The 17,313-nt window shown below is 52.7% G+C and overlaps 1 protein-coding gene across 7 annotated transcripts in view; it reads left to right on the top strand.

Annotated features, from left to right (window-relative positions):
• The window catches only part of Arhgap8 (Rho GTPase activating protein 8), a 45,863-nt gene that overhangs the window by 22,175 nt on the left and 6,375 nt on the right, over positions 1-17,313 (top strand). For all 7 annotated transcript variants that reach the window (XM_059247058.1, XM_059247059.1, XM_059247056.1 and 4 more), the window contains exons 3-7: positions 1,588-1,675; positions 2,755-2,886; positions 6,064-6,150; positions 11,128-11,226; positions 11,819-11,929. In XM_059247058.1, coding sequence (XP_059103041.1) covers positions 1,588-1,675; positions 2,755-2,886; positions 6,064-6,150; positions 11,128-11,226; positions 11,819-11,929 — 517 coding nt within the window. The remainder of the gene's footprint in view (positions 1-1,587; positions 1,676-2,754; positions 2,887-6,063; positions 6,151-11,127; positions 11,227-11,818; positions 11,930-17,313) is intronic.

Genomic DNA, 17,313 nt, shown 5'->3' with positions numbered 1-17,313 from the left:
AGTCTTTAGAACGCACATCTTTGCACAGTCAGCTCTTTTGGCTGTGTTGAGCCAAGAGTCAGCAAGGACAAACGGGATTCCAGGTTGAGGTCATCTGTCCCTTCCTCTGCCCCCTTTTTTCTTTTTATCCTGACTCAGGAGGCTCTCTCATTTCAGGCTAGCCTGGGCTACATACTCAGGCCTTGTTTCAAGGGGAGGGGTGGGGGATTGCTGAGATGGCTCGGTGGGTCAAAGTGTCTACCATCAAGGCTGATTTTGATCCTGGGTCCCACATTAGTGGAAGGAAAGAACCAATGGTCACATGTTGTACTCTGATCTCTACACACGTGCTGTACCGCGCGCGCGCGCGCGCGCGCGCGCACACACACACACACACACACACACACACACACATACACACACACACATACACACACACACACACACACACACACACACACACACACACACACACAGAGTGTGAGACAGTGGTAAAGAAAGAAAGTTATGAAGGAAGGTCCCTGCAACCAGGCCTCCTTGCTTTTGAACCTGGAGAGCTGGTCTCTTTCCGGTGCTCTGGTCCTCGGCACATGCCTCAGTTGCGTTCACCTGTGCCCTGTGTTTACCTGTAATAAAGCGTGAAGGCCAGAGCTAGCACACCCCATCATTTTCTTCCCATGTCTCTAAGGCAGAGCTGTGAAGTAAAGCCCCGAGGACCCAGTGGGCGGGAGCTGTGGCTCCAGGCTGCTGCTCCTCAGCATAACGTGGGTCTGCTAGTCCCGATCCCGTCCTCCACTGTGAACCTGGGGTTCCATGTGGATCGAAGGAAGGTCCGACCATCACCTGGGAGTAGCATATGCAGCACCTGGGACCTCAGCAGCTACCTGTCCTCTGGAGAGAGGCTGTGTGATCTAGCTCACCAAGGGTCACCATATGCCTGGCCTGAGTCTAGGCTCGGGGGATGGCCTTCAAGTCCACTTGAGAGTCATCTGAGAAGGCTCCTGTCACCGAGGCTACCATGGCTGCCACCAGCACCATTTGTATGCTGGGACCAGCTTGCTTCTTCTCTAGCCAACTGAGTTATATGTACTATCTCTCTGAAGCTGAAGATCACCCCCTATCCTGGGTATGAGGAGGCCAGAGCTCCAGACTCAGAGGCTATTGCCAGTTCTCAGAATGTATTTGTCCCCAAGGCCTCTTGTGTTCCAAGAGCTGGTCACAGCACAGGGTGACTTGGCTCCACAATGTAAGAAAAAGCAAGCATGGGGTTCCTTCCTGTACAGGTCCTGTCCTGTCCAGGGGCAACTGGCCTCTGGCCCTTCTGGCCTTCTCCAAGACTCAGGGTCCTAGGACAGCACTGAGGGACACTTTGGTGAGAAGGAGGCAGCTGGATCCTGTACTTGAAGTCCAATGAAGCGAAAGTTAAGCTGGTAGGACCTGGTACTGGTGACGTAACTCAGCAGCCTCAGTGTCCCATCTGTTAAATGGAGTCATGGCTGGCTGGAAGGTTTTCTCAGAAAATGTGCACATCACATACCTCCCTCGGGTGTGACCTGGCCGAGCCCCAGCCCTGAGCATCCTAGCTCACACCTTTGTCTGCTCCTCCAGGGGATGACCGCCAGGGGAGACGCATCTTCACATTCAGCTGCTGCCGGCTGCCACCCCTGCACCAGCTCAACCACCAGCGTCTGCTGGAGTGAGTACTACCTTGTTCTCGGCCCCGGGTGTCTGCCTCCCAGGGTGGCCATCTCCGTCTCAATTCCCTGTGTGGATCTGGAGACACGCTAAGCTCAGGATCATCCAAACCCACCCCAGAGCTGTCTGGGGACCCCATCACCAGGACTACCAAGGACTCACCAGCACCGGTAGAATGGTGGACGTTGGCTTGATTCCCTCTTAGCCAGCTGAACTGTGGGCACTGACCTCTGAGGCTGGGGACAGTTCCCTGTCCTGGGTGCATGGAGGCTTGTCTTTCATTCCTGATGGATGCAGGCTGTCTAGAGAGCAGGAAGGTGTGTTCCTGGTAACAGCAGATCAGCAAGACATCTGTGGTGGATAGGACCATAGTGCTGGGGCGAGGGCAAGGCTGGAAATCACATGGCCTTGAGTTCGAATCTCAGCCCCTGCTGGAACAGTTTGCTGTGGCTATCTTAACAAATGATCATGAATCTAGAGGCATAAAACAGAAGGACTACATTCTATGCAGAACCAGGGTGTGTGTGTCAGGCCTGATTCCTTAGTGAACCCTGCAAGGGAAAGCAGGCAATCTGTCTCCCTTAGCTCCCCAATACCAGACAAATCCTTGCACCTCTTGGCAGGGCTGCATCACGTCCACTCTGCCTCCATCTTCACACAGCTTTGTCTCTCTGAGGGTCTTTGCTATGGACCCACGAAAGGACCTGGGCCTGGCTTTGTATCTCTAAGAGTTCTCTTAAAAGCCCGTCCTGACCCATCTCTTAAGAGCCCAGATTCATTACGAGCACCTCTCTTCCAAATGTGGGGTGGTCACAGTTTCTGAGGCTTTCCTGTGGATTTCTTTGGGGCGATGTCACGTCTCCTTGCTGCATGACCTTAGGTCAGTGAGCTAACACCTCTGAACCTCAGGTGGCACCTAAGGAACAAGGATATAGAGTCTCCATGTGGTTCTGGAGATAACCTGAGCGTGGTGTGCTCCAGCACCTGCTGACTGACCATGGCTCCTGTTTCACAGACATCAGTAACTCAGTGCAGAGCAAGTGACTGTCCTGAAGAAACCCTGTGTCTTGTGCCCTTCAGGTATCTGAAGTACACGCTGGACCAGCATGTGGAGAATGACTATACCATCGTCTACTTTCACTACGGCCTCAGCAGCCAGAACAAACCGTCACTGGGCTGGCTCCAGAATGCTTACAAGGAGTTTGACCGGAAGTACGTACATAGCACCTTGGGAGACACAGGGGTGGGCTGTATACAGGGACTGAATGGCGGAGGGGTCGTAGGCTATATGCAGTGGGTAGAGACAGATGCAGGGGTCTCATTTTAGTGATGGAGAGAGTCCATCTGGGAGAAGGCTACAGCATCCCGACACTTCTGGCCTGCTGCAGGAGGCAAAAGTGTATAACACAGCTGGGGGGGGGCATCTGGGTGAAAGGCGGTGATTTATGTTTGTTTTTTGTTTGAGACGGGATCTCACTGTATAGCCCTGCCTGGCCTGGAACTCTCTTTGTAGACCAGGACTCTGTGTCCCAAGTGCTGGGATTAAAGGAATGTGCCACCATGCCTGGCAGGCTGGCCAGCGGTTTTGGCACGGTGACATCTGCAGAGGTTGGAGGCCCCACCTGTGTCCAATGCGAACAGACATTCGCACTCACGCTGAAGGGCGAGAGAGAGCACAACTGTCCGTGTGCAGGGACAAAGTCCTTGCCGGCTGCCTGTTTCCGGCTCTTCTAACCTGGGTCAGCGGGCACTAGATAAAGGTGGAAGATATGGCCGTGGTCTCCAGACTGGGGGAGCTGAACTCCAGTGTTTTCCTTCTCACTCTCAGCCAGATGTGGTGGGGCATGCTTGTAATCCCAGCAGCACTCTAGAGGTGGAGGCAGGAGGACCAGAGTTCAAGGTTGCTCTGGGCTGTGTGAGTTTGAAGCCAGCCTGGCCTGGGCTGCATTTGACCATGTTTCAAGAACAAGACCCAAACAAAACAAATCAATAAAGATTTTCCTACTCTCTAGGAAAGGGAGGTGGGGCAGGGATAGGATTGTCTATGTTGGCTCCATAGACACAAAACAAGTGGGTGCTCGAGGCCCCAAAACCATCCAACACTGTGATATGTGGAGGGTAATGAGCCCTCTGTCCCTAGGCGCCTGCACCTGGGACCCCAGCTCCTCTTTGTGCTGGGAGAGCCCATCCATCACGCTGCCTCTGCTCTGCCCTGGAGGAATCCGACCCACCTCCCTCTTGGGCATCACCCTCAAGCCAGGCCACACCTGCTACGTGTCCACTCCTTACGCAACCTGATTCCAGGAGCGCTTGTCCTGTTCAAGGCTTCTAGTGAGAGCAGCCGCCTCTTCAGTGGGTGTGGGGTAGCTCCAGGATCCCCTACCTTGTGGCCAGAGATTTTCAGATGTGATTCGTCAGAAGCTCTTGGCTGATCCACTGAGGCCACGTGGTTGTAGCATCAAATTTCCAGATGCCACTGACGGCCTTTGTGCCTGGCCTCACTCACGGTCGGTGCGGAGGGGTGGGTGGTGATGGAGCACTGGCCTGCATTGACCTGTAGGATACGCCCTCTCCTCTTGCTCATGTCAACAGGGACATGCGACTCGGTGTGTCATTCAGTGGGGTACGTGTAAGAAATGAGTCATTGGGAGGAAGATGACCTTGAAACGGTAAGAGCAGACTTTGCTGCTCTGAGGTTGGCGTCCTCACGCCTGTGGCTTAGTCTGCAAGGGTACGGGAGAATCACTGTACAGGCTCTGAGAATCAGTTTTTGTAGAGAGTAGGAGAGGTGAGGGCCTGGCTTTTCCAGTCCCAGAAACTGGGGAGTTTTTTATTTTTTGTTTTTTTCCTGAGAAACTGTTTTTTGAAACTGTGAGGTAGGAGATCAGATGGATTGCCTGTTTTTTTGACCTTCTGACCTTCCCAGCCGCAGGGTGAAAGAAAAGTCGCCTGTTTCTGTGACCTCTGAGCTCCAGGGTGCATAGTGAGGGTTAACTGCATTCTGCAATTCCACAGCAGCAGATTCCTTGAAGCCTGTCATATGGCCTCGATTTTGGAGGGGTGACTTCCTTTAGTGTGGCCTTTATCATATCATTTATTGCTCACATGACATAAATTTATCTTCGCCCACCGTTGCCCCGCAGCCTGGCTCAGGGTCCTGTCTCACCCCTTCTCTCTCTCCAGGCTTCCTTCCCTCTTGCATCCCAGCCCTGTCACTTCTCCCAGGATCCTGCCTCCTTCCCGAGGACTGTGTACTTAAAGGTCCTATCGCCTTTCTTGCCTTGGGCCATCACGTTACTGGTCAGCCTCAGGAGTTGACAGTGTGAGCTCATGGGAGCCCAGCACCCACTCCTCTGCACACTCCCTCCAGCTCCCCGATCTGGCTCGACTTCTCCCTGACCCAGCCCCTCCTCTTCCAGCCTGGCTCCCTTACCTCCAGATGCCCTTACCCACTCTGATCTGGTGTCCCATGCCAGGCCACCTCAGGCCTCTGCTTAGGATGCTTTCTTTGTCTGCGCTTTGATTCCTGTCCTGAAAGACAGAAGTCACACTCACCCCCAGCCCCTAACCCGGCCTCCTGGTGTATTGTTGCAGTTTAACAACAAGTTTAGGGCTGTGCTCCATGCCCCCCACCCAGCATCTGTATCTGCAAAAGTAGTCACAGCCACAGGCTCCACTTCCCACACATCACGTCACACACACGCAGTGTAAACTATGCAGTGGGTGGGCTGGGAGCAGAGGGAGCAGAGTTGCTGGGTTTAAATGCCTTCTACAGCTTCTACAGTGTGCGTGTGTGTGTGTGTGTGTGTGTGTGTGTGTGTGTGTGCACATGTGTGCATGTGTGTAGGCCAGAGGCTAACCTCAGCTGTCATTCTTTCTTAGGCACCATCCACCGTGTTTGTTAAGATGAGATCTCTCATTTGCTTTGCCCAGTAGAGCTAGGCTGGCTGGCCAGGGATCTTCCTGCCTCGGCCTCCCTAGTACTGAGATTATAAGCACCTGCCACCACACCCAGCTTTTCTTACATGGATTCTGGGGTTCCCAGGCACTTTACCCACTAAGCCATCTCCCCAGTCCCTTCCTCTTCTGGTCTCTGGTTTTGTTTTGTTTTGTTTTTGAGACAGAGTCTCACTGTGTAGCCCTGGCAGGCCTGGAACTCTCTACATAGACCAAGCTGGCCTCGAACTCACAGGGCTCCACCTGCTTCTGTCTCTCAAGTGCTGGGATTAAAGGCATGCATCCCAAGTTCTTTCTGGGTTTTAACCTACATCCTTTAGTTGGGCCTGTTGAGAAATGGATTTTCTGCGTCTCGGGCCTGCTGTGCAGGCACTCAGTGTGGAGTGTAATGGAGTTAGGGGACTCGAAGTCACCTCACCTTTCCCTCCTCAGGTATAAGAAGAACCTGAAGGCGCTCTATGTTGTTCACCCCACCAGCTTCATCAAAGCACTGTGGAGTATCTTCAAGCCTCTCATCAGGTGAGCATGCGCCCGGTAGACCCTCACACCGCCATCTCTGAGGCACACCCCTACAGGATGACTCTGTGCAGGTCTGTCTCTGAGGCATACATGGGTTTTTGTGGAGTCACGTGACCACCCAGGCCATGCACTGTGACTCTCTGAGGTTGTGGACAGGACTGCTAGCCCATGACGTTGATGTGGAAGCTGCTATTTTAAATACTCTATAACCTGAATGCCCACGTTTTGCATTTGTATCTTGGTCCCCAAAGTCACTGTCCAGTTCACAAAGCCCACCAAGGGGGCTCCAGTGTACCCAGCAGGGTAAATGCAGAGGCTGGGATACAGGTGCACGGGGTCCCATCTTTTGTCTTCCGGAAATGATCTGGGACAGCCTGTCCCCTGCAGCTGAGTGTGACATGGTGAGGAAGCTCAGCCATGCTCCGTGCCCAGATGTTTTCTTAGGGTTGATCCTGTAGGTGTGGACACCCCACAACTGGCTTCAGTGACTCAGTTTCCACTCCATCTGAGTGCAGACAGGCTACCCTGTGAGGCCCTGCCTCGTTCATCTGCTGGTATATATTGTGTGATTTGGCCCATGGCCATGTTCCAGGTTTCCTCTCTGGAGCAGGTAAAGGCACAGACATTCCTGGAAGCTCAGGATGGGAGCCCCAAGCCCATGGGCTAGCCTTTTACTGCCTGTACCCGGGCCAACAGCCCGGAAATTTGGGAACTTCTGTTAGCTCTTCCCAGGACATCTGAACTCTTTCTTACTGGACAATGATGTCTCTGGGCAGTATTGGGAAGAGCTTCAGGGGATCATAAGGCTTGGCTCTGCCAGGGCCCCATGGGCATCGTTACTTCCTCTTTGTTTAGCCGCAAGCATCAGGCACAAACTGCACCCAGCCACACTGTGGGTGTGTGTGTGAGTGGGTGAGCTTCATTCAGGAGGGCTCAGTATTTGCATGGGGCAGGTTGGGACACTCAGGTGAGGTAGCATGTCCAGAGAGGGGGTGGCAGTGTCTTTCCTGGTCAGCCAGGAGGATTCAGGAGGGTTTTCAGGAGTATTTTAGCACAGGGAGGGCACACACAGAAGGGGGGGTCACCCTTTGCTGGACATGACCCTCGAAATCCTTTGCTGCCTCCTCCTCCAACATGTTCCCCTCACCTCCCACTTCCTACAGTGGCTCGGAGGCCTGGTACTAATAATGCACTTCACGCTCTTAAGCCCATGGCCGCACAGGAGGTTCATGTTGTGCCTGGGGTATAGGCGAGAAAACAGGACAGAGACAGGGTCATCCATCGCATCCATTCTCTATGTTCCCGTTTCCCCCCTGACTTCAGGAAGGCAGCCCAGCCTTCCTACCTGCCTCCTTGAGGGCTAAGCTGTGTCTCTCACCTTGCTGTGCTCTCGAGTCTCTGTCACCACACACAGCCTTCAGGACACGGTTGGCATCAGTCCTTGGGGGCTGCAGACCCCTTTTTCACTGGACCGTGAATGGCCCCAGAGGTTTCTGCACTTGGGTCCCAGTCTGTCAAGTCTGTCACATTCCACAGCATAGGGGCTATGCCGATGAGATTAAGGCACGAAGTTACAAACAGAAGACAACTCGGGATGTTCTACTGGGCTCCAGGCTGTCTCTGGGGTCCTTAGTGGACACCCTTTCCCAGCAATGTCGTGAAAGAAGCACAAAGATGCTGCACCGTTGGCTTGGAAGATGGAGGCAGGATGTGGATCAAGGGAAACAGGCACCTTTAGGAGCTGGAAGTATCAAGGGGCTGCAGCCTTGCCCACTCCTGGACTTCCACACTGACCTGGACCTGTGGAGGGTACGCTGGTGACATTTTAAGCTGGTGACATTTAAGCTGTTCCTGACAGCTGCCTGTGGACCACCCATCTATATCCAAGGGCCCCAGAACCCCACTACTATATGCTCTTGAATGGGTGCCTGCACCGATGTGTGCACACACAAGCTTACTCCACACATTTTCACTCCAATGTGCATGCGCGCGCGCGCGCGCGCGCGCACACACACACACACACACATACACACATTCATTATCATCATCATCATCATCATCATCATCATCATCATCATCGTTGTCGTCGTCTTTGTCGTCATCATCATCGTCATCAACGGGTCCTGGGTAGTGCTGCAGCGCTTCTCCACCTCAGGCCTCATCCCTCAGCTGTCCTGCATCTCAGCCTGCCTTCCCCACAGCTCTCATGTTCTATGGAATGTGGCATGCACCATCCCGCCTGATTTATTCTAGAATGGTTTAAATTGTCCTTTTAGGATTGAATTATCTATCCACCTTATGTAATACACACCAAAACCATCTTATGTAATCCCAAACAGGGGAGGTTGGTGCTTAGAGAGGTTATACAGTTTCCCTGGGTCACATAGTCAGTAAAGGACTTGGGAATGGGACCCAACACCAGAGTGATAGGGTGAAGGGTGGACCAACACAGGCTTGAGCTGGATCCTGAGCATCATCCTGCCTCCGTCTCTCCTGGAAGCTGGGGCTGTGACAGAAACCCTGTCCCATGCATGCCCCAGGACATGCCTGTGCTGGAATTCCCGACTGAGCTGCCCAAGGCCGGTCCACCGGTGTAAAAGGCTGGATGGGTCATGTCTATTTGCCCAGCAGGTGACTCCCTTGCAGGAGACATCAGGCAGATACAGAGAGAAAGGTGGCCTGTGGCTCCCGAGTGCGCAAGAGTGGCATGGGAGGACCCCACAGTGCTGAAGCAGACGTCAATGTCCGGACAGTTCCACAAGAGAGGCCCCTAGTAGGCTCTGTGAGCTCCTCTTGTCCACACAGCATTCACAGCATTTCGTACCCCAGAGGGACCTTTAATGTCCTCAGAGCAGAGGCTAGATTGTCCCTGAGCTGTCTGTTACCTGAATGCACAGGTGGTGAGGATATCCCACAAGACCTGCCCCGACCCCTTCCTGGGGGCCCAGGGCCTGCGCTCTCCCCCAGCCCGGGCTTCCTCATAGCACCCTTGTAGTCTGTAAAACTACCTTGCTTGTGTCTGAAATCTGACCTCCAGGGCCAATTCACTCGTGTCCACTAGAGGGAGCCAGTGCATAGGCCTTGGCCCCCCATTGGGGTGTGGGAACTGGTTTAGGCTGGAGTTGGCACAGGGACCCAGAATTCTACTCTGCTCACATGGGTGTACCATCTATCATGATCCCTGTGGTCTTGTTTTGTTTGGGCAGTCATAAGTTGCATAATCTTAATTCCACGTTATCTACAATGTGAAGAACACAGATTGTTCTAACCATAGCAGAGCTGGCCTTGCTGAGCATGTAACTTGCCTTTTTTTTTTTTTTTTTTTTTTTAATTCACGAAGAAATTTATTTTACAACAGTTCTTTGTACACACACACACACACACACACACACACACACACACACACACACACAAAGAACTGTATATATACGAATTTATTAAAGACAAAAGCAAATTCACACACTAGTCAGATGAATGTCCTTGTTTTTACATGAAGAACTGAGTCTTAGCTGAATATCTGACAAGGCAACATGTATAGCATCTTTAGTATTTTCTCAGAGCTGGTCAGTTTGATTTTATAGTCATCAATGCTGAGAATGCTGCTTTGCATAAATGTGCAGTAAAAGTGGCATATACATGCTTACATACATTTCAGAAATTGTTGGAAATCCTGTCCTACTCGCAAGCAAAACTCATCTAATGATTTAAAAAAACGAAACTCAATTCAACAACTTTAACAGCAGTTCTTAAAATCAAGCATTCTAAACGCAATAATATCCGGAGACACACTGCATGGACAGTGACACTTGGAAGTGTACGTTGCTCTCATGTAGAGACGTCCAGGGCTGACCACTTGGGCTTGAACAAATGACGCCAGAGCTCCTCCATGGGAAGAATGATTCTCCCTGTCTCAGCAGCCATTTACCCCCTCTGGCTCTTCATGCCATCAGCATGTCGGCCAGTGTTACCACTGTGCCCAGCTAGAAAGCCTGTGAACCACAGCACAGATCAGGCTGCCGAGACAGCCCCAGTGGTACAGTAGTAGCGCTCTTCTGTAACGTGCCTTTTTTGGTCACTGCCGTTCTGCAAACTGGCTCAAGTTCAGAGTCTGTATCACTGAGACCCAGGCCTTGGCAGGTCAAGGGGCTTGTCCTGGATTCCTGGGAGAGGACAGAATTGATGGCAGAGGCTGCCTCTCCATGGCCTCCTGAGACTCTCCTGGGGAGTCTCCCAAGGTCCCTGCCCTGTCCCTAGGTGGGCGGGGGCAGGGGGCAAGGGGAAGAAGGTGCAACACACAGCCACCATTCACCTGGGACCATGGTGTCTCCAGGCAGGCAAGCTCAGTCTACTGTTCCTCTGAGCCCCACACACAGTTATGGTCATCATTAAAGTCAACATACATAAGGCAGGATGTAGACTCACATGGAGAAGGGCCTCTGGGCATGCCTGTGAGGGATTATCTTATTAACTGAGGTGGGAAGCCCTGCCCCTCATGGGTGGGACCATTCCCTGGGCAGGGGATCCTGAGTTGTATAAAGAGAGAGGGGGGACTGGGCAGTAGCATGCATGCATGCGTGCATTCTCTTCTGGCCCAGACATAACTTGAGCAGCTGCCTCGAGCTCCTGCTGCGTTGACGCCACTGCCATGATGGACTGGACCTTGAACTCTGAGCTAACATGAACCTTCCTTTCGGTTGCTTTTGTCTGAGTATTTTATCACAGCGACAGGAAAAGACACTAAGACAGGTACTCCACTCCACACAGAGAGGGGCACTCATGCTGGCTGTTCTATGTAAAGTCACAGTCAGTTCAAACTGGAGACCCCTGATTACTTTATACAGGTGAGCCTCCAGTGCCCAGACCATTCCGGGTCTCAGTACATGCCCTGTCTTATGTGCAGCACCCCAACTCCTGCAGCCCCACTATTTTATTCAACTTTCACCTCATTGTTTTATTCTTGTGTTTTTCCTTCCTTAGTCACAAGTTTGGGAAAAAAGTCACCTACTGCAGCAGCCTGCGTGAGCTCCAGGAACACCTTCAGTGCGACCAGCTGCTCATCCCCCCAGAAGTAGTACGGTGAGTGCCCACCGTCCCCAGAGCCGTGTCTAATATCCACTGACATGCGCAGGAGAACAAGCCACGAGGGCTGCATGCGGGTGGGAGGCTCCTCTTCTCACGGCCGGTGCAAAACTGATTAAAAACACATGGAGGCACAGGTTTGCCGTTCTGCTCCTGAGCCGGATATGAAAGGGGTTCCCTGGTGTGCAGATGAGCCGTGTGTGGAATGAAATGATCCAGGAGTGGCAGGCGCAGGGGCTCTGGAAGACAGCTAGTGGAGTTTCATTCAGTTCCTGCTGAATGTCTCACTGAGCGTCTGTGGCAAGCCAGAGCACAGGGTCTCAACTGTAGATCAGCCCTGGCTTCAGGCCTGGGCCAAGCATGCCAGCTCCAGTGGGGCTCCTGAGTTTGGTCTGACTCTGAGCCCCTCACTCCTGAGAGTGAGTGCAGCACCCTGCCCAGGATGTCTGAAATTTAGACAGAAAGCATAGGATATGTGCATTTCCCATTAATGTCCATAGAAGCCTGGTCCTCATATAGCACTTGGAGATGGCTTCCATGGCCAAAAGGCTGTCCCCCGTGAGGTGACACTCTCCTGTTGTGTCTGCAGGTATGACGAGAAGCTGCAAAACCTTCACAAAGGCCAGCTGCCCCCTCCCACCAAGACCCCGCCACCTCGACCACCTCTACCCACCCAGCAGTTTGGCGTCAGCCTGCAATAGTAAGTGATGGAGGGTGGAGGCTGGTCTGCTGCCTTGAGCACTGGGACCCTTCTGTGTCCTGGGAGGTTGCCTCAGGCCTCTGCAGTGGCCAAGCTTAACTCTACAGGAGGAATAGAGTCAAGTCCCCACTGAGGCTGAGTGCCCACAGCTCTGTGTGTGTGTGTGTGTGTGTGTGTGCATGTGTGCGTGTGTGTGTGTGTGTGTGTGTGTGTGTGTGTGTGTGTGTGTGTGTGTAGGCAGGAGACAAGAGCTTTCTGGTCACCCTTCAGTTCTGGCTCCCTGCTTTCAGGCCTCTGGCTAGGACCTCTCCTCTCACCTTCCAAGTGAGATGTGCTCATGAGACTTTGACCTTCAGTGGATCTGCCATCTCCCCCTAACTGTTAACCAGGCCAACTTCATTCCCACTCATCTGGGGCCTCTCCTCCAGAAGCCTTCCCTGGTGCCCAATCACACAGGCATCCCCAGCCCAGCCCTAATCCAGGTTCCTACATGCCTCACCCTCTGGGTTGTGAGTTTGTCCCTCTTTGGGTTTCCTGTCCTGGTAATAGACCTGGCCAATGAAAATCCAAGGTAATTTTTAAAAGATCTATTTGTTTGTTTGTTTATTTTACATTGAGGTTTTGCCTGCATGTATGTCTATATGAAGGTGTCAGACCCCTGGAACTGGAGTTATAGACAGTTGTGGACTGCCATGCGGGTGCTGGGAATTGAACCTGGGTCCCTTGGAAAAACAGCCAGTGCTCTTAACCACTGAGCCATCTCTCCAGCCCCCCAAGGCAATGTTTTGTCCTAGAGCAGCTGAAACAGTCAGATCACCCACAGTGAGCACAGGAAGAGCCGGGCCTGCCTCACGGCAGGTACCCGAGACCTGTTGCATGGCCCACTTGAGTCAATCGCTTGGTATTAGAAAAACCGGCCATCTTTAAGGTCCATGTGGACTTGGGAACCCTGGGAAGAGTTGAAGGGACGTCTGGTGGGGTTCAGATTTGTCCTTGTCCTCCCTGAATCACCAGGGCAGGGTTCCTCATGTCCTCGTATATGTCCTCTGGGATAAGACCCATCCGCATGCTCTCATGGCCTGTAACACAGAGGGCATGTGTGGAAGGCAAAGCATGCCCAGTGCCTGTCACGTCCTAACCCCCAGAACTGTGGCTTCACCTGCCTTCTGAGAAGGACTTTGCGGAGGTGAATAGAGACTTGAGATGGGGACTGTCTGGGCCACCTTGGTGAGCCGAGGTCAGCCCGCGGGGTTCTATAAGGAAGAGGCTGTGAAGCTGGAAAAGCAAAGAGTATGTCCCTGGAGCCTGCAGGTACCAGCCCTGCACCTGTTCTAGACTTGAACTGTAAGGCAGTTCAGAATGTTGTGTCAAGTTAATTAGTCATCACAGCCACTGGGAAGCAACGAAGCAACAGGAAGTGGTGGGAGGCTGTCACGTGGTTCTGTCCCTGTCAGCAAGGAAGGCGTGACAAAGCAGTGTTCTCTGAGTGAGGCAGGGGTGCGTCTGGTGACCCCAGTGGCTGGAGCAGGATGAGCCTGCAGGGGAGGACGGGAGCATCTTGGGATATCACAAAGAGGACTGTTACTCCCTATACGTGTGCCCCTGGACCAGTACCGTCCCCTAGGGCTTTCTGCTGTGACGGGCACGGTCTGCTGGACCCACTCCAGGTTGAGTGAGCGCATGGCTACTTCCTGTTTAAACAACTTGAATAGCTCCCGTGACTGCTCCTACTGGACCCCACGGTGCCTTCCCACCCAGACACACGTTCTCAGAGAGAAAATGCAGTGTGTGGTGATATGGTTGGCCCCCAAACTGGAGCACAAACTTGCCACCAGAGTGCTTTCCTTTTCATGGATTCTGGAAGCATGCTGCTGTGACTCCCTGGTGGTCCACACATAGCAGATGCCCCTAGTGGCCACCCCTAAGGCAGGGCAGGTGCCTGCAGTAACCACAAGCACCTCTAGAGGTCGCTGGTCAGGAGACCCAGGCCATCAAGTGACAGTTTCACAATGTTTCTGAGCCCTGCTGATGTCCCTAGAGGCTCTGCCACTCAGAGTTCCCTGGTGCAGAGGCTCCAGCCATGCTGTCTAACGGCCTGTTACACCCTGCAGATCCACCTCTGTCTTCTCATCTATAAAAACAAAAACAAAAGTGAGGCCATGAGCCCTTGCCACATTTCCAGGGCACGCTGTCTTTCACCATACACTGTGGTGTGCTGTGTGGTGTGCCTGTGATCCCATCACTGTGGAAGCAGAGACATACCCCGAGTTCACTGGCCAGCTGGCCTAACCTAATCAGCGTGCACAGTGAAGCATGACACCCCAGGTTGTCCTTAGTCGCACCTCGCACTCACAAGCACACACATACACACACAACCACTTGAAAATGAAAAACCGGTGTAACGTACCGGTTTGTGCAAAATTCACCTAAAACTGCTGGTGGCTGTCAGAGGCCTCTCAGCTCTACTCTGTGACTGGCTTCTTGCGGGGAGACTTGGTCTTTGCTCTGTTGTGTGTGTGGAGGGGTGTTTTGCCTGTAATCATGTGTCTGTACACCATGTATGTGCCTGGTTCCCACGGAGACCAGAAGAGAGCGTCAGATGCCCTGGGACCAGGGTTACAGATGGTTGTAAGATGCCAGGCGGGTGATGGGAATCAAACCTGGGTCCTCTAGAAGAGCGGACAGTGCTCATAACTGCCGAGCCGTCTCTCCAGCTCTGGAGAAGGCTATTTTTGTTCACCTCAGGTGGGAGAGATTGACAGGCTAAAGAGGGGGCTCTGTCCAAGTCTAGTCTGCAGACCACTGCATTGCTGGGGTCACTCATGGGGGCATAGGTGACTCAGGAACCTGCATCACTGAGAAGCCCCACACCCAGCATGGGTGATGGCCCAGGAATGCTGCATCCCTGGAGCTCCCTGTGGGATCTGTAGAAAGCTCCAAGAGTGTCCCCTTCCCAGCAGCTGTTCACTGCTTATATAACCTTATACAAGCCGTATGCACCTTTTAAAGTTTCTGGTGAATGCTGTGAACTCTGTGGACCTTCCTCCTTCCTCCCCTCTCCAGGAGGGGGTGTTTCATTCTGAAGCAAACAGCTACACAACCAGGCCACTGGGGACACCTTTATCGGGGACACTCTTGTGACCTGAGCACTTGCAGGATATGCTGACACAGAGTTGTCAGTGGACAGGAAGCTGCTGGGACTGTCACGTTGCTAGTGACTCCCGTTGCTGCTCTTGACAGTGGGGACATCAGACAAACGGACAGAGCTGGGGTGCAGCTTGGTGGTGGAGCGCTCGCCTGGTACACATTACCACTGCGATCCTCTCCAGCACCACACAGAAAAATCCACTTCATTATCTCTTTAGGGAACAGCAAGCATTGTCAGATGCCTTTGAATACATTCCGGGCACGCCACTTTAAGAGATAATCTGTGTGATTGCTCCTTTAAATTAATATTTTATGTTGTCTCATTGCCAATGACTATAATAAAATGGCAATAAACGTATTAAATAAAGCACCAGATATCTAATTTGTTTGGACTGCGAGCGAGTGGAAGACATTAAAATTCATAACTAAAGCCTACTCGCCAATGTTAATTTGCTGATTTAAGTTCACAACAGAAAGTCATCACTTGGAACGGGCCGCTTAAGCCAACGGAGGAAGGCAAAGTCGGGGAATCAGAGGCCTCACTTGGGCTGGGCCAGGGCTCAGAGGAGCTTGCCTAGCATGGGCAAAGCCCTGGGTTCAGTCCCCAGCACTACAGAGATATAAAGCCTTGCTTGCCATTCCCGAAGAGGGAGGATAGAGATGCGAGTCTCCTCTGGGCAGCTGTGAGTCTGGGAAAGAGGACAGGCCTAGAGATGAACCACTGCTCTCCTCACTAACCCGGTCCAAGAACCTTGTGACCAGGGGCCTTGTCACAGAGCATGCAGAATATGCGCCCTTCACTATCCCCTCCTCCAGGAAGCCTTCCCTGATGGCTTCACACAAAATGGGATGTGTGAGACTCCTTCCCCTCCACACACACATACACACCTTACATCCTCCACCTGCTCCTCAGAGTAGAATTCAGTGCCCAGATGCAGGACAACACCCCTACATCCCTCAGGCCCTGGAGAGGTGCTGCCTGAACCCTTACCTTCCAGAACCAGGGAGCCTGAGGCCCAGGAGGCTAAGGATCTGGCTGGCAGTAGCATAGTTCTGGAAAGGGCTGGCACGGGCCCTGGCTTCCTAGGAAGCAGTGTTACACACCTGCTGCCCTTCCCCATCCTCCCTGACCCCCTGGGACATCACCTCCTCTCTGACAGTTGACAAAGAGGAAGCTGTTATGGAACAGACTGGGAAGGGCCCATCCACTGCTGGGTCTCTCTGGAGGCAGGGTCAGTCTCATGGCTACTTGGTGACTGTCCAGGGTCCTACATGTGCGGCTTTAGCAGAGAGAAGGATTTCCGTGAAGCCAAACCATGCACAGAGTCAGGGTGTGCAGAGGCCATCGCTGCTTTGACATGGGGCATAACAGTTGAACTGAGCCAGGTGTTTAAGGCGCATCCTTAATCTCTAAGGACCGCCCACCTGGGAACGGAGCAGATTTGCTGACTGTTGGCATAGTGACAGGATGTTTCCCCACGTGTCACCCTGATAATCCCACGGCCAGCCCAGGCGACAGGCCTCGCATCACACTCACTAACAGAAGGGGAAACAGAGGCTCAGCGAGGTCAGGCCTGGGTTTGGCTGGCCGACCCAGGGCCGCCACGCACGCTCCACCTCTCTGTTCTCTGCCTCTGTCTGGATTTACACTCTAAATGGACTGTTACTGAGCTGATGTCCAGCTCATGAGTCCATAGTGACCTTGACACCATGACAGAATGAATGGAGTGTTGAAGAGGTGAGTTTCTGAAGCCTGCCTGGGTTCAAATCTCTGCTCTGCACTCAATCGAGCAAGCCATGTAGCCAATCTGTGCCTCAGTTTCCCCAGTCAGCCTAAAAGAAAATTCATCTCAGTCTCATAAAACAGAATGGATGCTTTCTGTAATTACACCTGTTCTCTGTATCCTAGTATCCTAATCCATCTTCCTCCTTAGGAGACCCCGAGGTTCCTTCCCTGTAGTTCTGGGCCTAGCCTCACAAGCAGCAAGTGTGTCTCAGTCAGCTGTCACTGGTAATGCTGTGTAACAAGCGGTCTTTTGTCTCAGCATGTTACAGGAGCAGGCCTTTTTTTTTTTTCAGTGTCTCAGTCAGCTCCTGGTGATACCATGTAACAAGTAGCCTCAACTCTCAGCATGTTACAGCAGTAGGAATTCTTTCCTGGGTTCTATGAAGTGTGCGGAGCAACTGGGGTTCAACTCACTTTATGTATCTTGTCATTTTTGACACCGGGCCAGAGG

This window comes from Peromyscus eremicus, chromosome 20 (assembly GCF_949786415.1).
Source record: "Peromyscus eremicus chromosome 20, PerEre_H2_v1, whole genome shotgun sequence".
Taxonomy (NCBI): Eukaryota; Metazoa; Chordata; class Mammalia; order Rodentia; family Cricetidae; genus Peromyscus; species Peromyscus eremicus.
The sequence above is the reverse complement of the archived record's forward strand: the minus strand, read 5'-3'. Positions and strand labels throughout refer to the sequence as shown.